Consider the following 24,646-nt stretch of genomic DNA (forward strand, 5'->3'; position numbering starts at 1 on the left):
AATATTTTATTTGGAAATAAAGGTGCATTGTTTCCGTTTTGCGTCCATCACTATTTACAAGCTTATAATTTAAAAAATGTTCGAAGTATACCCCCTTCAAATGCATATTTAAAAAGTTCAGACCCTTAGGTAACTATTTATGTCTTTTTTTTTTTTTTTATTGTATTTTTTTTCCATTAAAAAATGTATTTGGGTAATATTTTGGTGTGGGAAATAAACAGTTAATTTTTAATGTTGTTATATGTGTAAATTGTAATGTAAAAAATATGTAGATGTAGTTTTACTATTTGGCCACAAGATGGCCACCTTCAGTTTTTTTGTGCGAGAAGCACAAGGGGGATGCGGAAATTTTGACGTGCAGAAAGACTGAAGCCTCTTGTAAGAGCACTTCGGTTTTTCTGCGCGAGACACGGATCGGTGATCGGGAACCATGTTTCCGTTCACTGATCCCAGGGCTACCGGGGGACAGCATGGGGGCGCGCCCGCGATCTCGCGCCAAAGTGCGGCACCGCAGCAGAGCAGCCGCCCGGACGTGAGCTTCACGTCCGGGTGACAGAAATGGTTAAAGTGTAAGGTACATGGTAGCTGCCATTTTCACATATTATATTTTTATATATTTATTAAGAATAATTTTCATTATGTTTCATTCATTTTGGTATTTTTACTTCATAATGGCAGTACGGTGGCGGAGTGGTTAGTGCTCTCGCCTTGCAGAGCTGGGTCCCCGTTTCGAATCCCAGCCAGGTCAACATCTGCAAGGAGATTGTATGTTCTCCCTGTGTGCATCTGTGTGGATTAACTCCGGGCACTCCGGTTTCCTCCCACATCCCAAAAACATAGATAAGTTAATTTGTTTTCCCCCTAAATTGTCGCTAGACTATGATACATACACTACATGATACATACATAGACATATGGCTATAGTAGGGACTAGAGCAGGCTTTCTCATCCAGAGTTCCCTGGAACCCCAGGGTTCCTTGAGGACTCAGCAAGGGTTCCTTGGCATTTTCCCCCATCGTGGGTGAAGTATAATAGAGAACATTATAATAGGTGGTACTGTAACAAGAAGCACTAAATTGGGGGTCAGAATAATAATGAGCACAGTATAATGAGTGGCAGTGTAATAGGGGGCAGTGAAATTAACAGCCTCACCTACTTTTAAAGACCATGCCTCAGGAAAAATAAATGCAGGGGTTCCTCGAGATTACAAAATTGTTTGCAGGGGTTCCTTGAGATCGAAAAGTTATTTTCAGGGTTCCTCCAGAGTAAAAAGGTTGAGAAAGGCTGGACTAGATTGTGAGCCCCTCTGAGGGACAGTTAGTGACCGGACAATATACTCTGTACAGCTCTGCGTAATATGTTGGCACTATATAAATACTTAAATAAATAATTAGCTGAATCACACACCCAGATAGTGCTTACAACTAGCTGAGTAGAACACCTGACTGATAGCATGTGCTGGTATGTATCAGGGAGGTGTGTCTTCAGCAGAAACAGGAGGTGGACACTCCCCCCAGTCCCCGCCCCCCATTTCCTGGAGTGCCCTTGTGACTTCAGTGCAGGGACCATGGCCTTTAACTGATGGGTAGAGGAAGGGAGGGAGCAGTTAGCTGGATGTTGGTTTAGGGGGGCAATGGCAACAATGAATAGTTGCACCAGGTATTTTGAAATTGTGTCATAACAAAAGTACTGTTTAAAGGATACCCCAACTGAAATGTGACATAATGAGATAGACATGTGTATGTACAGTGCCTAGCACACAAATAACTAGGCTGTGTTCCTTTTTTTCTTTCTCTGCCTGAAAGAGTTAAATATCAGGTATGTAAGTGGCTGACTCAGTCCTGACTCAGACAGGAAGTGACTACAGTGTGACCCTCACTGATAAGAAATGCCCCTTTTTTACCTCTTTTTTGCTCTCAGAAGCCATTTTCTGCTAGGAAAGTGTTTTATAGTTGGAATTTCCTATCAGTGAAGGTCACACTGTAGTCACTTCCTGTCTGAGTCAGGACTGAGTCAGCCACTTGCATACCTTATATTTAACTCTTTCAGGCAGAGAAAGAAAAAAAGGAACACAGCATAGTTATTTGTGTGCTAGGCACTGTACATACCCATGTCTATCTCATCATGTCACATTTCAGTTTGGGTATCCTTTAAGAAATTCTACATAAAAATATAAATACTTGTTTTATAAATAATCCCTGAACTGCGGTTTTCAAGCAGCAGGGACAGCCATACTATGTCAGGAAAAAAAACACCTATATAAGTAGATAATTACTTGTTCTACTTACATATGTATTGATTTCAGTGAATTTTATATAGTTGATAAAGAGAATTCTGTTCCTAGCATTTGCCATCTTGATTCCCTCTGACTGAAGCCAATCCTGATGTAATTTCCTCCATAACTTTTTTCTCCTAGAATTTGCCCTGTCATAGTCGCTTGCTTTGTAAACATGTGAGCACAGCAAGTTCAGATTTCAGCCTTGTGTCACACTGAACTGCCCTGAGCCAATCGGCAAGGAGCTTCCTTCTCTTCGGCAATGTACCAAATAGAGCCAGTCTGAGATTAGATTTATCACAGCAGAAACATTTCTGAATAGATTGGAGTGCTTGCAATGCAGGGTGAGGTTCCAGGCTGCATATTGGACACACTGCAGTGGGTAAATGGAATTTGATTTTGTGGCTGACAATCCCTCTTGAAGAACTCTTCCCTGGTGGAAGGGATTCTGGTTGTGCTCTGTCAGGTGGGCCCCATAATACAATCCTCCGGCTGGCAGGAGAGCCACAGTGGAGGAAGAATGAAAGAATCGTCGCAGAACGTGACTACCTCTGGCTGGTGCTTCTCTGGACAGCAGATCCACTTTGTTCTCTGGGTAACAGAAGCTTTTACTGGTTCACTAATCACAGGGCTGCCGCCTTGCCAGCCCATTGTTGCCATCACTTTCGGCTCAGAGCATTTACATTCCAGAATTTTTGGTTTAAACGTGCTGTTCTCTCTACATGCAATTAACACGAGTGTCTGTATTTCACGTAATTGGCCTGTCTTGTGTGGTTGCGGGAACCTGAATCACTCGCTGGAATTGTGATATCTCGCCACTGGCGTCCCTGAGAGATGAGAAGCCAGGTGCTGGCGTCATACTCCCACCATGTACTCTGCTGGAACACAAACCTCACTTTCCTCTAGAAAACCTCATTGTTTTCACTGTGGCTCTCAGTTCGGGTCTATAGATTGCGAGGATTATTGGCAAGAGTTGTTTGCTTGACTGCCCTGTTTTACGTTCGTATAGAATACAGTCATTCCGCGTACACTGATAATAGATGCTAGAAGTTTGGCACAGCATATTACCAATAATTAGTATATCCCTAACTCACATCTCCATTCCTAACACTAACCTTTCTTCCTGCTACCTTAACACCAATCTTCGGGCTTGGCTAAATTTTAGCCGGACCTCTCACTACCTATGATTTTAATTATTAGGGTCTGGGAAACAGTGAAACTGAAGTACAACCAACCGGATGTCCACTCCCAGTTTACCCCTTTATAGTGCAACCCTCGCCTACTCCACTTTTTTTAGCATTCCTGACCTTATTCTATGGGCCTCATATGGTATTAAATGGTTGCAGCACATAATTACGGATGGTCATCTAGCTACATTTAACTCACTCAAAAATGACTTCTCTCTAAACAATAAAATGTTCTTTAGGTATATTCAAATACAACATGCTGCTCAAGCGCAGTTCCCTAGACCCATTACTCTAAAGTCTGACCCTCTTAAAACACTCTTACTCCAAAAACATCTAGATTCCCCTTTATCAGAAATTCACGCAACTATGGTGGGCACCTCAACTCCTAGAGTGGACAATGCCTACCAGACTTGGAAAACAGATATACCTACTTTGGAGGAGTCGGAATGGCGAGATCTCCTAGAAAACCCAGGAGAGTATCTGATATCTGATATCTTGCAAAGATAGACTTATTCAATTGAAGTTTATATATAGAATATATTATACTTCATCCAGACTAGCGAATATGTGTCCGGATAGATCCGATGAATGCCCCAGATGCAAGCAATCCCCAGGAGATTTTATGCACATGGTATGGAACTGCCCACGCATTCGGGAATATTGGGAGCAGGTTAATGATTTACTTCAAAAGATATTTGAAAGACCTATCTCTCTTGATCCTAAAACACATTTATTGGGGATCTCAGGCGATATAACACCATCCAGGAAATTAGTACTCCTATGGGACATGCTTTCCTATTTTGCCAGAAAAACTATCATCCTTCACTGGATACAGCCAGATGCTCCATCTGCGGCAATTTGGGTGAAAATAACCAATGCTACTCTACCCCTATATAAACTCACTTACCTCCAGAGGAACTGTTCCCTTAAGTTCGACAGTATCTAGAGCACCTTATGAAGCTTGGTATTGCTTATGCTACACATGTATAAACACTCAATAATTTATCCTAGACATTCTCATGGTGGGGGGAATGCGAGAGAAAAAGGGGGAAGGGATGGATGGGAGGGAATTACTGGGAGGGGGGCAAATTGTTTTGTTCTGTACTGTATTGTATTGTCTGTTATGCAAAAACACAATAAAACTTATTTGAAATTTTTTTTTTAGCTGGACCCTGTTTCTATCGCCTCACTCTAACTTACTGGACCTGCTGCTAAGTTTGGCTACAGTATAGCTGAACTCATTACCAATCCCACCACTGCTACCCTCCTCTGTGGGCGCTGCTGTGTGTGCTCAGCTATCACATAGCCGAGCGCCATGCCAAAAATAAGCACCCAGTGCCCCATAGCCCCGAATTTACACTGAGATCTAACAAGGGGGGAGTAGCGACAGGCACCATTGTGCCAAAACTAAACTAATGGGTACATTTTACAAGGCTCCTATCAATAAGTGGTAAACAGTGTCCAAGTCTACAGGAATGTGAGCTTAGTAGTGCAGGTGTTGAAATATTAGTAGCAAAGGCTCCTTCCTTGTGCAGATAATAACTCCTGCATCAAGGTGGGAGTTTCTGGACAGTCTTATAGCATCAGTACTCCAAACAGTGCAGAGAACTGTTGCTAAGACTTTGATTATGAGCATTTGATTATAATTTCTGGAGTCCATGCTTGTGACCATATTTTAAAGGCACTTGTATTGACCTGAAGAAGCGGGCTGAAACCCGTGAAACACGTAGTCCTTTTAATCATGCTAAATAAATAATCTTTTTACATTTACCCTGTGGTTTGGGTTCTTCCATCTGGAGTGGTAAAGACACCTCCCTCCCCCTTATTATTATTTGTTTGTTTCATCACATGACCTATCTTTGGGTGCCTCCACCCTCCCCAGTACTACTGATTATGAACAGTTAGAGCTTATTGTCTGTTTTGGAAATTGTTAGGTGGCTGCAGATTGAAATTAAAAGATAATTTTTACTTATATTAAATGACAAAAAGACCAGCCCATATCTCACCTTAACAAAAAGTTACAGGAAATTTCACCCTGACCATGTGATGGGACAAGAGCTGCGCATGGTAGAACGGTGCAGCAAGGGAGCCCATAGTCCACATGGGGCTGGAGGAAGTCCCAGGTAAGTATAAATCAGGAACTATGGTATGTCTCAGGTATACTTTAAATACACAGACGGGCCAGGAATCTTATCCTCCCATAGCCCATCTCTAGTGACTAATGTACATACCGTGTCTATTCCATTACCTTGTGAAGCAGAGACTTTGATTGGTAGTAGGCCAGTATGGGCTCTGTGGCCTGGTAAAACATGTGAAGCCTCCTCTGGATTACATCTGTGCTGACATCACTCCGATGGCTGCTCTTACTCCTCCCACTGAGTCGCCCCGTCATGGTCTCAGCAGAACAGTCCAGATACAGCACCAGGTCCGGCTTTCCAAGCTGGCAACACAAAGAGAAACGAAGAGCACATGTTAACTGAAAAAAGAAGGACTTAGCGACGGAAAGACTGCTTAGGTCAGAGGTGTCAAACTCCAGTCCTCGGGGGCCATATCCACGCCAGTATTTAGGATGGACTGAGAAATGGAGAAACCTGTTCTACTAGATAAACCACACGTTTTCTGATTCAGCCCCATCAAATAATTTGAGCTGTGTAAAAAATGTGGAAGGACCTCGGCCCTTGAGGTCTGGAGTTCAACATCTCCAGCTTAGAAGATACAGATGACACCCCCCATAGGAGAAATGGTCTTCCCTGGTAATAGCAAGGTAAGGACACTTGCATTGCGTGAGATAAAGCATTTGATTGGATTCCGCACCGGGTTTCAGCTACGCGATTCGTCGACATTTACTTGCTTGATTATGCAACACTGTGTGCGCCTGCTGGGTTTCCCAGCTCCTCCCCCCGGGCTAAGCAGTGTAGCTCACCTGTCCGCCATGTGGTCCCAGTCTCTGCTCTCCCCTACAATTGCTGTTTTTTTCACTCCAGAGTCCCAGGGCGCATGTGTGATGTAATGCAGAGGTCAAACACTAGGGGCACTGGTGCATGTACCCTATATGACCACTAGAGGCCTCTGGTATTTGGGACGTCCCATAGGCGCTAAGGGAATCAGAAATGAAGAGAGGAAGGTGCAGCCAGCGGGGAGAGAAGAAACCCTAACCCTGCCATGGACAGGTGAGAATAGCTTAATCGGTCATGCTGCTAGTGATATGCTCCCGACCCTCCGCCAACTGACCGAAATCTTTCATCCTGTGCGATCGACGGGAGTTGTTTGCCGCATCAATATCTAGCAGATTCAATTAAATGATCGAATCGGACAGATATCAATGGAGGAAGATCGGTAAGTGTATGCCCAGCTTAAGAGAAACTATTTTCAGCAGATAGATACACCCCAGCCCTTTTACTATTTGGCATTTGGAAAAATTGATGTGTCTAAGCTGGTCAAAATCAATATCTCAAAACACACAGATAAAGGTACAACCCCCCCTTTTTTTTGGGTGAAAACCATGTGACTGAGTCAGGCACATGCACATGCGCAGTTGTGCACGACTCCCAGGCCCAAGTTTGCAGGCACTTCTATTAACCTGAGAAAGCTGGCCAAGACCCGTGAAACGCATTGTCTAATGTGCTTAAATATCATCAAGGGCGCCTCCACCAGTGTTTCTAGTATAGCTCATAACCTAAGGAGTTATGAGGACCTTGGTGTCCTCAGAACTTATCCAGGACAGCGACAGACCAGCATCTGCACCAGCAGACCTGGGACACTGAGCAGGGATAGTTACAGTATATTCCCACAGGCTCAGATGGAGCTTGCAAGTTTTTGCAACCCACCCTTGTGAGTATATTACCTACACACGTTCTTACATATATCTCCTTGTCCTACGATACTGCACCATTAGGCTCCTAATCTCGCTGGTTCCACAGATACTTGGAAGTTACAGGTAACATCAAGGATCGATACTCTTTCCAAGATTCCGCTGTACTCGTCTTGAGATGCAGTGGAGCTACCCAAAATTTGGGACCTTAGCAAATAACATGTGGAGAAGAATGTTTACTGCCTCGGGAAACAAGGTTGGCGAAAGTTGAAGGAGGAGGTGAGGAGGTTTTTTGTTTCAGATTGATCTGAAAATGTGTTGTTTTGCCATGCATGGCTTTAGCAATGGAATTTCTATTTCAGGTCTTGAGGTTTTTTTTTCTGTTTTTAGCTTTTAATTGGTTTTATTCTACTCCTTCATGCAGAGGTTTACTGTTGGCCTTTTGGAGTGGACTGGGTTGTTTATAGTTCATGTGATTCAGTTTATGGCAACAGTGAAGGATGTACACCCTACTCTGCATGATTAAGAGCGTATTTACATCACTTATTAGTAGTAATACTCTGAATTGGAGTGACATTATCAATAAGCATGAGATGACTTTACCTTGAAGCGGGATTGTTGGCCACAAAATCAAATTCCATGTAACCACTGCACTGTGTTTATTATGTAGTCTACATGCAGTCTGCATTGCAAGCATTCCAATATAATCATAAATATTTCTGCTGCAATGAATTTTATCTCTGTCAGCCTGGCTCTATTCTGGTACATTGCCAGAGAGAGGGAAGCTTGTTATCTCCCCTCCCACATTCCTGCTCCTCCCTGATTGGATGAGGGTAGTTCAGTGTGATACGAGGCTGAGAAGGCAAATACATCTCACCCCTCTGCAGAAGCTGCTGAAATACGGTCTGTGCTATGCTCACCTGTGTTTACAAAGCAAGCTAGATATGATAGTGCAGTTTCAAGAAGAAAAAAAAGAGTAAAGGAGGAATGACATCAGGGTTGGCTTCAGCCAGAGGCAGTAAAGATGGAAAACCGTTTTCTCATTATGTAATATATAAAATTCACTGAAATAAAAATATAGACAAGTAGACAAGTATTTATCTACTTATATATGCGTTTTTTTTATCTGGGATAGTATGGCTGTCCCTGCTGCTTTAACTACATAACGACTGCGTCACGCCATGGCATGAACGCGGCGGCAGCCCCAGGACCGCCTAACGCCAATTAGCGGAAGCCCTGGGGTGGGGTTTTGACGGAGATTGCGCGCGCCGATGCGGAGATCCGCTCCGTCATCAGTCTCCCAGCGGCGCTAGAAGACTGTTAGCCATCTACTTACATGTACAGCGCTGCAATCTAAGGCAGCGCTGTACTAGGGACACGGCTGTCCCACTGTAAGGCTCAGAGAGAGATCGGCTCTCATAGGCTGATGTCTATGAGAGCCGATTGCTGGGATTGGCTGGCTGGGGTAGGGAGGGGATTAAAAAAAATTATATTAAAAAAAAAAAATAGTAAGAAAAAAACAACAAATAAATGTAAAAGAAATAAACAAACATGCAAGCAGGGATCAGAGCCCACCAACAGAGGGCTCTGTTGGTGGGCAGAAAAGGGGGGGAGAGGGGGAAATCACTTGAGTGCTTAGTTGTACGGCCCTGCAGCAAGGCCTTAAAGCTGCAGTGGCCTAAATTGTAAAAAATAGACTAGTCACTAGGGGGGTGTAAGCCCACGGTCCTCAAGTGGTTAACTGTAGTAAAAATAATGCACCAAATAAAATTGAATTATTTTTATTTTTTACAATTCTCATTTATAAATGATTCAGTCAGTGTTTGCCAATTGTAAACTCTTCCCTGTCCCTGATTTACATTCTGACATTTATCACAAGTGGTAAAATCTTTAGTCCTGTCAGGTGATCTCAGCGGAATGTTTGTTAACTGGCCAGGCCAAATAGCGGGTCTGAGGAAATGTTATCTGGTCCTTCTCAGCTTCACCGCATAATTGGCACTCAGAATAAAGAGAGAGAAATGCTCTGGCTGGTAATGAGAATGGCTGCTTCAAGCTGAGGCTTCTCACATGGATAAACAGCATTGTTACCGACGCTGTTTAAAATCCTCCAGGTTCTCAGGAATAAAGCCTATCCGAGTCCAAGCAGCAGTGCAGAGCGATGCACACGATCTCAGCAGGATATGCGCTGAGCCTCCCAGGATGCTGCGAGGGTTGCCAAGATTCCTGGTATGCCACGGCGGTTCCTATGAGTGATCGCTGCGCACAGCTCATCTGCAGGTGGAACTGAGCCTGTTTATTCCTCTGTGAAATGCACTTCGCATTTGATTTGGCCAGCTCAGCTGGGCTGGATTGTCAAGCCGGAGCCTTCTGCAAGCGAGTCGTGAACGAAATAACCTGTCGGAACAAAGCTCATCGACAAGGGAATAACAAAAGCAAACAGAGCCTGATAAAGGTCACCGAGTCTTTACAGGAGATTTGTCACCCACCAGTAATGCCATCTGCTCTGTCTGTTCCTGTATATCATCGCAAGGCCTGGTCCACAGACAGGAAATGTCATGCTGTTTACAATTCTGAATCTTTGATATAAAGAGAACCTGTCACCAGACAGGACACATGGCTTCAGAGGGAAGCTGATGTTTATGCAGACTATGTAAGTTAGAGAAAATACCTGCCCTGCTCTCTGTTTCATTATTCACTGCTCAGCCTGCTTGTTATTAGCCCTGATAAAATCCCCGACTGAGCATTCAGTCTGGCTTTGCTCAGGAATCATAGCTGAGTCTGTCTTCTCTGATGTCTTTCCAAGCCCAAGCCTGCCCCCTACTGGCTCTGCTCAGGAATCATTATAGCTGAGTCATTATAGCAAAGCCAGACTGAATGCTCAATCTGGGATTTTATCAGGGCTGATAACAAGCAGGCTGAGCAGTGAAAAATGAAACTGAGAGCAGGGTAGGTGTTTTCTCTAATGTTCCCACTGATATATATGGTAAATACATGAGGGTGCTTCGTCTCTGGTTCACTTTAAACAAAACCATACTGCATCATTGGGCTCCCAGTCTCTAGCTATTCTTCTTAGTCCCTACAAGAATCATCAATATAAAAACAATACACAACACTCAGGTGTACAACCAAGGAGAAGCATTGAGCATGAAACACAGTGCGCTTCACATATAATATAGTATAGTACATTTTACATATTGTATATTGCCACTATCCTGTCAGTAGACACCAAACCCTTAAAGTTCCATACACACAGTAGACCACGCTCATTAACAGCTGAATGATCACAGACGACAAAGCAATGAATAAGGCAATGTGGCATGTTTTAAGTCAACAATGGTGCAATGACCGTAAATCGAAGGGGTTGTTAGTGGATGCTCAAGAACTACACAGATAGCCGTGCTGGATAGTGTAATGGTTAAAGGCTCTGCCTCTGACACAGACCTGGGTTTGAACCTCAGCTCTTCCTGTTCAGTAAGTCAGCACCTATCCAGTGAGGGGACCTTGGGCAAGACTCCCTAACACTGCTCCGCCACGTGTTAATGTTTGAGAGCAACAGGATGACAATACCAGAACAACTGCAATATCAAGATGAACAGAGGCGCCAACAGGATAAAATAAAATAACATTTTTAAAACATGGAAGTGGCGGGTGGACCCTTATCCACTCCAAAGGACACAACAATGGGAACGTGTTAAAGGGAACCAGAGACGAAGCACCCTTAACCATAAATGGATCCACAATAACCCAGGTAGAGTCATTCACGTTTCTTGGGTCCACGATCTCACACAACCTAAAATGGGATAACAATACGGCCACTATTGTCAAGAAAGCGCAACAGAGGATGTACCATCTACGGCAGCTGAAAAAGTTTGGCCTACCTCAAAATGTAATGGTGCAGTTCTACACTGCAATTATTGAATCCACCATAACATCATCTATGACTGTATGGTTCAGCTCCTGCTCAGCATTAGAAAAGGGAAGGCTGCAGCGCATCATCCGATCAGCGGAAAGGATAATTGGCTGTAGCTTACCTTCCATGAAGGATCTTTACGCTAGCAGGTGCAGAAAAAGAGCAACCAAAGTTGCCTCTGACCCCTCTCACCCAGCTCACTCCATCTTCCAGCGCATGCCTTCAGGAGTAAGATCACTACCAAAACCTCCAGACACAGGAACAGCTTTTTTCCTCAAGCGGTAGCCATACTTAATGCTGAACCACGTTAGAGCTGCTAGGACTTGATAGTAATCAGCACAGAACTGTAAATGAACAATTCTCACATTGCTACTGCCACTATACTTATAATGTCCTTGACTTGTAATATACACACTGTCTGTCCTTGTATTGTTTTTGTTTGTGTTTGTTAAGCAACTGCCAAGACAAATTCCTTGTAGGTGCAAACTTACTTGGCGAAATAAAATTGATTCTGATTCTGTATTTTACCGTATATATCAGTGGGAACATTAGAGAAAACACCTACCATGCTTTCTGTTTCATTCTGCACTGCACAGCTTGTTTCTTATCAGACCTGATAAAATCCCCGACTGAGCATTCAGTCTGGCTTTCCTCAGGAATCATTATAGCTCAGTCTGTCTCCTCTGATGCCTTTTCAAGTCCAAGCCTGCCCCCTTCTGGCTCTGTTTAGGAATCATTATAGCTGAGTCATTATAGCAAAGCCAGACTGAATGCTCAGTCGGGGATTTTATCAGGTCTGATAAGAAATAAGCTCTGCAGTGCAGAATGAAACAGAGAGCAGGGTAGGCGTTTTCTCTAATGTTCCCACTGATCTGTATGGTAAAATACTTGAGGGTGCTTCGTCTCTGGTTCACTTTAAGGTATAACACAAAGATTTATTTATACACTCCAAAAAGGTTTGCTAAACCCAGTGTATAAATAAATCTTTGTGTTATCCCTTAACACGTTCCCTTTGTTGTGTCCTTCGGAGTGGGTAAGGGTCCACCCCCACCACTTCCATGTTTTAAAATGTTATTTTGTTTTATCCTGTTGGCACCTCTCTTCATCTTGATACTGTACCATTCCACCCTGGTGGAAGGGCGGAAATTCTCATATATTTCTTCCCACCTACATAGAGTGACTTCTTATTCCTGAGTGGGGACACGCTTGTTCTCCCCACCCCAGTAGTTGCCTAAGGGGGTAACCCTGGTTTGTGAGTATTACTCTACATATTCCCTCACTACCTATACATACTAAACTATATTGGGCTCTCGGTGTCTCCCTCTTTTTTTCTCTACAGAACAAATGCAAAGTTGTTTCCTCCAAAGGAGATGTAACTGGTATTGGGTAGGATGGGGCCCCCTCTGTTTATTGTATTTTAGCATTTCTATTAAAAATCTTAAATAAAAAAAGAGAGTGGTAATTGCTTAGCTCTCCAGATGATATGCATACCAGTTCAACTGGAAAAAAAGTTTACTCGAAAAACAATGTGGCAACGCATTTCATGGGTCATGGCCGCTTCCTCAGGTCAATATAAAATGCCTTAATAACATAGGGACAAATGTGGGAAAGAGGCGACCTGGTGTAAATAAAACTATTAAAAACAGATAAAACTAAGAAAATGAGGTGGCTTACCTCAGTAACTAGATCTTTGTGTAAACAAAGAGATTTTATTAGCACAGGCAACGAGTTTCGTAGGTCTGAGCCCACTTCATCAGGCTAATAACAGTGCCTAAAATAGTAAATGACAATCATAGTTACACTTTCCCTTTCAGAAACAACATGAATGGTAAACCAATGTTTATGAAAGGGAACGTATGTATTAAGGATTGTCATTTACTATTTTAGGCACTGTTATTGGCCTAAAGAAGCGAGCTCAGACCCACCAAACATGTTGCCTGTGCTAATAAAATGTCTTTGTTTACACAAAGATCTCGTTACTAAGGTAAGCCACCTCATTTTCTTAGTTTTATCTGTTTTTAATAGTTTTATTTACACCAGGTCGCCTCTTTCCCACATTTCTGCTTCCATACCCCCAACAGTGATTGTTGGAGGGGTCTAGACAGACCACAAGTGGTCTCGACCACAGTGGACACCTGTCAGCTTTCACCAAGGAGAGCAACCGCAATCTGGTCTATTAGGACCACCCTGAGTGGAGTCTGGTTCATTGCCTAAAACTTCTTCCTGTGGATGGTTGCCCCTAGCAACCCGCCTTTGTGAGTAGGTCATTCTTTGTACAGCTGTTTTTGTTCAGAAAACGTTTCGCACTATTGGGCTCCCGTTTTTTTCTCCTGTACTTTTTTAGGGTGCCAAGACACTCCCACCTGTTCACATTAATCGCATAGGGGATAGAGTGTAGGCGCCATTCGAGACTCTCTAACACTGTTCCGGCAGAATAAATGTTCTGTGTCTATAGCATAATGAGCTCCTGTATAATTTACAGACTGTGTACGCTGTCTGGATGGACAGTCAAGTTACAATGAAATGCCTTCCCACAAAATAAACACGGAATTGCAAGCTGGAACAAATACAGTCATGAAAAAAATATGATTTCTCAGGGGAAAGGGGGTATCGACTACTGACTGGGATGAAGTTCAACCCTAGGTTCAAGTTCCTCTTTTACACACTAAAGCTCACCTTGCATTCAAACTCTTCAGCTTGCCTGACCTCACAGGGGAAGCCGTCCAGCAGGAACCCCCTGGTGCTTCCAAACGTGGAGCTGATGGCATCTTTCAGAATCTCCAGGATGATGTCCTGTTCAGAGTACAGAGACACTCTCATAGTTACAGATAAAAATAAACAAATAAAACAAATAAGGTAAGCCACAGGCCAGGCCACCATCACAATCCACAAGAACTTTGTGGGCCTCCAACAAGGTTCAGTTCAGGTTTCCTCTTTGGTCCCTCGTAGAATACACATTTATAACTGCTAAAATCTCTGGACTTGGTACTGGAGTACTACCTGAACTTCCTGACAAAGATCCTGGCCTGATCATAGACAAGGGACTTATATACTCTATATTGTGCGTGAATATTTCCAGCATGTCTGCAATCTCTTAAATCAGCATAATATTATAATCAGAGCTGCTCAAATCCGGAACCGGGAGATACCCGGATAGTTCTATCCGGATATCTCCCAGTTACCTGTGCGGGGTGGGCGGGGGGTCAATCTTACCTGTCTGACGTCTTCTTCGTCCGTCCCTCGGTGCCTCCCATGATGTGGTCCACGCGCGTCACGTGATTACAAACACTTCTCCTTCAACCCGGAAGTAGGAAGTGTTTGTAATCACGTGACCGCCACTTGGACTGCACTGTGGGAGGCGCCGAGGGACGGACTAAAGAAGACGTCAGACAGGTAAGATTGACCCCCCCCCCCGCACAGGTAACTGGGAGATATCAGGATAGAACTATCCAGATGCCTCCCGGATCCGGATTTGAGCAGCTCTGATTATAAGGAGCCACACTCTGAAGTCAGGAGGAATGAAAAATGACTCTATTGGTATTCAATAAGCAGCAATATCGAGATATTTAAAGTGTACCAGAGATCTCTGAAAGGCAAGATTCTTTACTTCCCCAGGGCTTCCTCCAGCCCCATAAGCATGTGTTAGTCCCTCGCCGTCCTCCCGTGGTCTGCCGTTCAGCCGGGTCCAATTTGGGTCTTCTGTGCAGGCATGGACCTCCCGCGACTGACGCGACTGATCAAGTTACCAGGGCTGATTGCGGCTGAACAGCTGTTAGGTTTTGGCCGCACTGAGGATACGTCCTGAATAAAAGTTTTTCGTGGAGACATCGTTGCGGATCCTTCTCTTGCTTTGTATATTGGCTGAATAGCAGACCGCGGGTGGACGGCGATGGACTCACAAGTGCTTATGGGGCTGGAGGAAGCCCCGGGTAAGTAAAGAATCTTGCCTTTCAGAGATCTCTGGTTTACTTTAAGATTGAGAGCCAGAAAGGAATTGTAATGTATACGTAGAATGTGTGTAAAGGTGCATATACATACCAAATTTTAATTGGACAACTTTTCCATCTCCATGTAGTTATGAGGATCAACAGACTGTGAATATTGTGAATAGATTGTGTAGGTAAGCGTCTCAGACTACATCAAAGTGGTTAAATTGGCTAATCAATTGGATGTGTGTACCAGGCTTAAGGGCCTGTTTCCACTAGTGCCGCGCGCGGCTAAGAGACGTGCGGCGGCACTTCCTGGTCTATGGGAACGCTGACGAATCCCATAAGCCATGCACGGGATTCGCAGCCTCCCGCACGGAAACTGATGGCAATGTCGGCCTAATCGCTAAGGTAAGTGATTCGGCCGGCGGCGCCATTGTTTCCTATGGCAGAGTTTCCCGGCACGACTTGCCTGCGGGGAAACTCTGCGGATTCAGCTCGGTTTCCGCGCCAGTGGAAACAGGCCCTAAAGGATCAGGGAAATGTCAATCGTTCTGAGTTTATGACAATTTTATGAAGCCTGGAAAAAGTACCAATCAATTGCTCCATTTCAAAACTGCATAAAATTTGCATCAACTTAGTATTATTAGCATTTCTTTGACCATCTTTATTCCTAACATGAAGATCTACACACTTGCATGAAACGTGTTGTATGCCATCCTCTGTTATGAGAGCTTTATTATTATTATTATTTAGTATTTATAAAGCACCGACATCTTCCGCAGTGCTGTACAGAGTATATTGTCTTGTTACCTAACTGTCCCTCTGAGGAGCTCACAATCTAATCCCCACCATAGTCACATGTCTATGTAGTGTACAGGTCCTTCTCAAAAAAATTAGCATATTGTGATAAAGTTCATTATTTTCTGTAATGTACTAATATACATTAGACTTTCATATATTTTAGATTCATTACACACAACTGAAGTAGTTCAAGCCTTTTATTGTTTTAATATTGATGATTTTGGCATACAGCTCATGAAAACCCCAAATTCCTATCTCAAAAAATTAGCATATCATGAAAAGGTTCTCTAAACGAGCTATTAACCTAATCATCTGAATCAACTAATTAATTCTAAACACCTGCAAAAGATTCCTGAGGCTTTTAAAAACTCCCAGCCTGGATCATTACTCAAAACCGCAATCATGGGTAAAGGTGCGTACACACATGCGACTATAGTCGTTTGAAACGATCGTTCCCCGATCGTTCCAAACGACGATCGTTTAAAAAAAAGCAACCAACGATCATTAAGTCTAACGACGGACGAGCTAGATCGTTAAAACCAAACGATCTAGCTTGGCGGATTTTTTCCAACGACGATCGTTTGCAAAAGTAGTACATCGTTGGAAACGGTCGTTCGTACTAGGCTTGACATGCGCATTTCGATATTTCTCCATGAAACTTCTCATTTTTATGCGCAAGCGCAATAGTTGCTTTACGTGATGTAACATTCGTTCTAACGATCAGATCGTTACACACATTTAAAAACTAACTTTACTCAGGTCGTTCTTCCATCAATTAAAAGTTTGTTCGTCGTTTACAACGAACGATCGTTGTCGCATGTGTGTACGTAGCATCAGACTGCCGACCTGACTGCTGTCCAGAAGGCCATCATTGACACCCTCAAGCAAGAGGGTAAGACACAAAAAGAAATTTCTGAACGAATAGGCTGTTCCCAGAGGGCTGTATCAAGGCACCTCAGTGGGAAGTCTGTGGGAAGGAAAAAGTGTGGCAGAAAACGCTGTACAACGAGAAGAGGTGACCGGACTCTGAGGAAGATTGTAGAGATGGACCGATTCCAGACCTTGGGGGACCTGCGGAAGCAGGAGTAGAAACATCCAGAAGGTTGTCTTTTTTTGTTTTAAAAACACTTTTGGTCGGATGAAATATGCTAATTTTTTGAGATAGGAAATTTGGGTTTTCATGAGCTGTATGCCAAAATCATCAATATTAAAACAATAAAAGGCTTGAACTACTTCAGTTGTGTGTAATGAATCTAAAATATATGAAAGTCTAATGTTTATCAGTACATTACAGAAAATAATGAACTTTATCACAATATGCTAATTTTTTGAGAAGGACCTGTATATATTGTGTAGTGCAGCGTTTCCCAACCCATGTGCTGCAACACATTTATGTGTCGCCACGCCCCCTGTGTCCCGCTCTGTTATCCTCATCTTTCTCTCTGTCTGTTGTTAGAGCAGGGCTATGCTGAATGATATCCACAAATGCTCTATGAGCAGAGAGGGAGGCAACGAGGTGGGAGACAGAGCGGGGCTTAATTTTTAAGTGTATTTAGGATAATGCACTCCTTCCATCCATCCACTTAGTAATATTAGTATTTTTCTATTATACATATGTGATATGTCATGGAGATCTGAGCGTGATTTGTCAGGACATCAAGAAGGTTGGGAACACCTGGTGTAGTGTATGTATCGTAGTCTACGGACAATTTAGGGGGAAACCAATTAACTTATGTGTATGTTTTGGGGATGTGGGAGGAAACCGGAGTGTCCGGAGGAAACCCACACAGACATGGGGAGAACATACAAACTCTGTGCATACAGTGCCCTGGCTGGGATTCGAACCGGGGACCCAGTGCTGGAAGGTAATAGCACTAACCACTACGCGACAAGAGCTGTATCACAGGAAGAATGTGTTATCTGTGTAACCTATCACGGCACATTGATTCCACCGACGCAATTCATGTCTTCCGCAGTCCGGCAATAAGGCTGGGCCGGGATAATGATGGTTCTTTATGTCTTTTGGTCTGCAGGAACGTGTGCGCGGTGCCATAAATAACCCAGCTGCTGCATTCATCTCCCACTAGCAGGCAGGATTGTTCTATAGCATGTCGCCGCTCATTTTATTCACTGTAATGTCACCCATCTGCAACACTTTCAGCGCAGGGAAAGTGACGAATGGGGCTGGTAATAGATGTGAATTACAAGGGGGAAAAAATGTAAGGTCACTTAAAATTATTTATATCCAAGATGGCACCATAATAAACAAATACATTTATCTTTCAGGGGGAAAAATGTGTAATATATGTATTGTATCTGCTGGAGCACAGCACAGGGCATGCTGGGAACAGTCAGGCAAGCAGAGGGGGAGTTAAAGACCCTCTAAACAAGGGGTGTCAAACTCAAATACACAGTGGTCCAAAACTGAAACCTGGGACCAAGGGGCGGGCCAACCTCAATGTCAAGTGACCACCTACCTCCCTTATACAGTTCCCTGGTGTTTAATGGCCCTCTCCCTCCCTTATACAGTTCCCTGGTGTCTAGTGGTCCTCCCTCCCTTATACAGATCCCTGGTGTCTAGTGGTCCATCTCCCTCAAACGTACAGTTCCCTGGTGTACGGTTCCTTGGTGTCATCCCTCCCCTATACAGTTCCCTGGCGACTAGTGGCACCCCTCCCTCCCTTATACAGTTCCCTGGCGACTAGTGGCCACCGCCCTCCCTCATACAGTTTTCTGGTGTCTAGTGGCCCCATCCCTGCCTTATACAGTTCCCTGGTGTCTATTGGCCCCCTTTCTGGCCTATACAGTTCCCTGGTGTTTAGTGGCCATCTTCCTCCCTTTTACAGTTTCCTGGTGTCTAATAGCTCCCTCCCTCCCTTATACAATTCCCTGGTGTCTAGTGGCCCCCCTTCCTCCTCTTTACAGTTTCCTGGTGTCTAGTGGCCCCCCTTCCTCCTCTTTACAGTTTCCTGGTGTCTACTGGCCCTCTCCCTCCTCTTTACAGTTCACTGGTGTCTAGTGGCCCCTTCCCTCCTCTATACAGTTCACTGGTGTCTAGTGGCCCCTTCCCTCCTCTATACAGTTCCTTGGTGTCTAGTGGCACCCCTCCCTCCCTTGTATAGTTTCCTGGTGTATAGTGTCCACCTTTCTCCCTTATATAGTTCCCTGGTGTCTGGCCTTTTGGCCAGGGCTCTCTTCCCCTTTTTTCTCACAATGCTATGTAATGTGTGTACATATCTCCCATCCCAGTGTATAAATATGCAGTTAATTTGTTCACTGCATCAGCTGTAATCCATGCTGGCACTATATAAAGCAATAATAATGATAAAATACTATGAGCAGATTGCGTGGGTAAGCTCTCACGCTACACGGAGGTGGTAAAATTAGCCAGTGATTGGCAAATCAAGAATGGCTGTACCAGGCTTAAAGCGGATCCGAGATGAAAAACTAACTATAACAAGTAACTTGTCTATATATCTTATGTACAGTTTAGATGGTTTAAACAGCAAATCTGTCTACATACTGCTTTAATAGAATATGATTATTTCTTCCTGTGATACAATGACAGTAAACATTACACAGAGGCAGGCTTATCTGCACCATCAGCACTCAGACTGAAAAAAACCTAATCCACCTCCTCCTCTCTGCCTCTGAAATCTCTGGCCAGTAATACCTCCCCCTCCTCCTGCCCAGACTGAGCTCCAATGAGCCCTTGCTACTGCCAAGGCTCTCTGAAAACTGTGGGTGGGGCTTATTTAGTTTATAGGATATTAGAGTATTAAAACAAAAACAAAAAAGTATTTGGCTTGAGGAATGTCCTATAAACTATAGGAAAGGAACACAATTATGCAATGAGTAAAAGTTCATCTCGGATCCACTTTAACCACTTCCCTACCCTGCACGTTTTCACAGTTCAGCTCAGCTCTGATTACTTTGGCAATAACTTTATCAATAATTATCACAACTAAATGATCTATAAATAGTTTTTTGTTTTTCAGGACAAATTAGGCATTGTGTGGCTGATATTTATTTTTAGTAATTACCTTATTTTATACATATATATTTTATATATATTATATAATATATATATTTTAAAAGGAAAATGAGGGGGAAAAAAGTGAAAAAATACACAATGTATGCATTTTCATACATTACAGCTTTAAAGGAACTGTTTCCTTTAAAGCTGTAATGTAATTATACATTAAACCCACAAATTGTATTTGTCTACCTCTTCTGTCTATTTAAACAGTTAATTTGTTTTCACAATGTATTAGTAACAGATTGTATACATTACTCAATTGTTTCATCTGTCTTCTCCTGGAATGTTGATTTTACACTTGTTTACTCATTAGCCCTGCCACTGAATTCCTGGGGGGTGGAGAGGGGTTTGCCGTCGCCTTTTCAACTCTTTGGGTTTTTTTATATGCTCAGAGATAAATAAACAGTATTATCTAGGATTTTGTAGGGAGCAGGGTGCAGTGACTTATTTTTATGTCATGGGGCAGGAAGTAGTTAAGTGCTAGATTAGCTGGCTCTTTGTCAATAGTTCACTAAAAAAGCCTTTTAGCCCAGAGTTAAAGTCAACTAGCTTGCACTCACCATTGGCACTGGGTCCCCATGTTCCATGATGTCCTTTATGAGTTTGCTTCTCTCTGAACGTGTGGCCAGATCACTCTGCAGCAGATCACCTATAGACAAGTAGGCCAGGCCGTATTTCTGAGATAATTTCTCACACTGGGTCCCCTTTCCAGATCCCGGGCCACCTGTCACATCAAACATGCTATGTTAAAGATACAACATTTACCAGCACTGAAATTATACAGACCATTTACAGAATGCTCAGGATTATCCAGTAGTACAGCTGCATAAAGAACAATAATGTGCAGCTGCACACAGATTTCCCCTGTGGGATTGGGCAAGTCAGAGAAACGACAGGTAAGTGTGACTGGTTGTTCTGGGCTATGTTATTTTGCTCTTTGCAATTCAGCTTTCTTTATTAAAGGAACACTATCAAACCAAGTGTTCTAAAATGACAGTGTACAAATAATGTCTAAGTAGCTGTGTAATCATTTTCCTACTTATAATATTGAAGTAGAGGTATATGACATGCTTCTGGTGTCCGGTTTCACATACTATTACAAATATTTATGTTGCACATAAGATACATTTCCTCTGCTTTCTGCAAACAGCTCAGTCAGAGACACAGGCAGCTGCCAATGAGAGCTTTCACACACACACAAGGTTAACAGATGCAGTGTGAGGGGATCCCCCATCTCTTAATGAATGAGCAGTCCAGTCAGATTTTGGCATCACTGAAGCGTGAAAGGAATTTCATAACAGTAAACAAAGGGATAAGCAGTCAAATGTATACACCCGTACTTAACAGCACTTCCCAAATAATTCCTATCTCAACTGAAAAAAAAAAAAAAAAACATGTTAACCGATAGTGTTCCTCTCACTAATTTGTAGCGAGAGGGGTATATGGTCACTGCCATCTTTTGCTATTTGCATGTCATGTTTATCCTTTAGCTTCTGCAGTTTGAGTCTCACATCTGGAATCAGCATTTTTTTCCCCCTCAAAAGGAAATCAGCAAGTAAAGTTTTTCAAACAGCAAAGTGTCTTTTTTTGCTGCTTAAAGAGGAGCTGTTAGGTATAAGGTCTCAGATAAAATAAACACATATATCAGTAGCTAAAGATTGGCTGTACTTACATTACATATGCATTTCACTGTCCACGTTTGTACTTCACAGAATTTTTATATAGTATATGCAGAGATTGATGCTCCTGACAGCTCATGGCAGGTTCCATGTTTTTCTGTCTTCTATGAAGCCAATTGTGTCGTCATGTCCAGCCTGCTTCCTGATCACAGAAAAGCTCGTACTGAATAAAACAGTGTGCAGTGAATATTAATTAGCCATGTGGCTAGGAACAATAGCTGACTCCTGCAGTGTACTCTGCCCGGAGATTTATCAGTGCTACGCGCTGGACTGATTACAAGCTGCTGTAACGTCTCATTAGCAGCCGAGGGGAGGGCCCCAGAATGCTTTGCAGTATAGTATGTGGCTTGCGTCCTGCTTGGGTCTAACAGCTTTGCTGATAAGCACACATCAAAGGTAAGAGAGATTTTTATCTTCACTAATGCCTTTTTGGCTTCCTTCTAAACTGTTTAACACAGGAGAATAGAGGTTTAAATTAGCTTCTGCAGCCTGACAGTTACTCTTTAAAGGACCACTGCAGCGAAAAAAAAAGTATGCAGTTAGAATCTGACAGAACCAACAGGTTTGAGACTAGTTCATCTCCTCATGGGGGGATTCTCAGGGTTTTCTTTCTTTTCAAAAGCATTTACTACATGGCAGCTGCTCAGTCCAAATGCCAAAATACTGTGCAAGTGAGTAGGGAGGCTAGCTGGTATCCTACTATTGTGGCAGTTTGACTTAGCAACTGCTGTTTAGGAAATGCTTTTGAAAAAGAAACAAAACCATGTGAATCCCTTGTGAAGAGATGAACTAGTCCATAACATTTCGCTTCTGTCAGATTTTAACTGCTTACTTTTTTTCACTGGAGAGGTCCTTTAACCATTTCCGCCGAAGCGCGGCACCGCAGCAGAGCAGCCGAGCTTCACATCCGGGCGGCTGCTCTGCTGCTGGGCCGCGCTTCGGTACGCTCCCGTGCGCGCCCCCGTGCTGTCCCCCGGTAGCCCTGGGATCAGTGAACGGGAACATGGTTCCCGATCACCGATCCATGTCCCCCGCAGAAAAACCGAAGTGCTCTTACAAGAGGCTTCAGTTCTTCTGCCCGGAAAAATTTCCGCATCACCCTTGTACTTCCGCTTAGCGAGAAGTACAAGGAGGGAAAACAAAAATGAAGGTGGCCATCTTGTGGCCAAATAGTAAAACTACATCTACATATTTTTTACATTACAATTTACACATATAACAACATTAAAAATTAACTGTTTATGTCACACACAAAAATATTACCCCAAAAAAATTACAATTAAAAAAAAAAAAAGACATAAATAGTTACCTAAGGGTCTGAACTTTTTAAACATGCATTTGAAGGGGGTATACTACGAACATTTTTTAAAGTATAAGCTTGTAAATAGTGATGGACGCAAAACGGAAACAATGCACCTTTATTTCCAAATAAAATATTGGCGCCATACATTGTTATAGGGACAAAATTTAAATGGTATAATAACCAAGACAAACGGGCAAATAAAATACATAGGTTTTAAATTATGGTAGCGTGAATTATTTTAAAGCTATACTGGCCGAAAACTGAGAATTAATGAATTTTTTCAATCTTTTTCTTATTAATCCTGTTAAAATGCATTTATTAAAAAAAAAATTCTTAACAAAATGTACCTCCCAAACAAAGCCTAATTGGTGGCGGAAAAAACAAGATATAGATCAATAAATTGTGATAAGTAGTGATGACGTTATTAGCGAATTAATGGGAGGTGAAAATTGCGCTGATGCATAAGGTGAAAAATCCCTGCGGGCAGAAATGGTTAAAGGACATCCGAGGGGAAAATAAACTGATGAGAAAAACTATTGGATCTATCCTCCTTCTCCTAAAAATGACTTTTTAAGATATCCCACAGTTTTATATTTTAATCTAGTTTTTACTGTTTCATTGTATCTGCTCAATGACACCTTCATTGAAGTATGCCAGAGCTCAAATCTATTAATTATTGACCCTTTGTATCTCTTTCCTGCTCTAAGAAGCCATTTAATGACAGGAAAGTGTTTTATGACTTTAATTACTTATCAATGAGAGTTATGCTATAGTCTGACCTGGTTCCGACCCAGACAGAAACTGTCACTTGCATACCTGATGGTTAAAGAGGAACTGTAACCACATATTGAACTCATCGCCAGCGTGAAGCTGACATCCACTTTATGGGGGAAAACCAAGTCTTTCCAGGAAGAAGAAGCCAAAAAAACACATTAAATACAGTGTTAAGGCTTAAGCCCCGCCCACCTAATAAAGTTAGTCCGCGGCTGAATTTTAATTGAGCCTAGGACGAACAGCCATCTGGGAAGTAACAGTTGTGAAAAGAAAAAAAAAAAGCTCACGTCATCTCTGCAGGACACCTCTGCAGAGGGAGAAGTGTACAGAGATAGCAGGGGCTGGCCGTGTGTGGCTCTCACTTCTCATAGATCTCTTCGTGCTCGGGTGGTGAGCAGGAATTTCTGTGGGCAATCCGTCTCCTCCTCTTCCAGCTTCACCCTGAAGGCTGCATCATCTCGTTCCCCCTGCTTGCAGAGTGTAATATATACACTGTGTATACCTTGCCCAGTGTTGTGCGTCTCTTCACTCTGCTCCCTTCAGCTGTAATCACAGCCGCTCAGTGTACTGAACTGTGTACTGTGCTGCAGAGTGGAGCAACACAACACTGGACAAGGTATACAAGGAGTATAGCCTGCGTTTTGCTAGGAGGAGGGAGAGAGATGCTGCAGCCTTCAGGGGGGGAGGGGGGCTTGCAGGTACATGATGATCATGTAGAGAGGGGGGAGCTCCAGTGGTCAGATAATCCTCCTAGGTGTAGTGGTTGTGTTAGTCAGTGGGTGTGTATATATATATATAATATACAGCGACCACACATGCAGGGGGGGAGGGTCCCCTAGAATACCAGGGAATACAGCTAAAAGGTATGGAGGCTACCATACTACCGGGGGTTAACGGGAAACTTTAAGGAAGCCTGTTTTATACTTATCTGGGGCTTT

General features: G+C 43.1%; 1 protein-coding gene across 3 annotated transcripts in view; it reads right to left on the reverse strand.

Annotated features, from left to right (window-relative positions):
- AK5 (adenylate kinase 5) overlaps nt 1-24,646 on the reverse strand; it is a 390,301-nt gene that overhangs the window by 16,595 nt on the left and 349,060 nt on the right. For all 3 annotated transcript variants that reach the window (XM_068239188.1, XM_068239186.1, XM_068239189.1), the window contains exons 11-13: nt 20,513-20,676; nt 13,860-13,976; nt 5,711-5,902 (exon numbers count right to left, since the gene is read on the reverse strand). In XM_068239188.1, coding sequence (XP_068095289.1) covers nt 5,711-5,902; nt 13,860-13,976; nt 20,513-20,676 — 473 coding nt within the window. The remainder of the gene's footprint in view (nt 1-5,710; nt 5,903-13,859; nt 13,977-20,512; nt 20,677-24,646) is intronic.

This window comes from Hyperolius riggenbachi, chromosome 6 (assembly GCF_040937935.1).
Source record: "Hyperolius riggenbachi isolate aHypRig1 chromosome 6, aHypRig1.pri, whole genome shotgun sequence".
NCBI lineage: Eukaryota > Metazoa > Chordata > Amphibia > Anura > Hyperoliidae > Hyperolius > Hyperolius riggenbachi.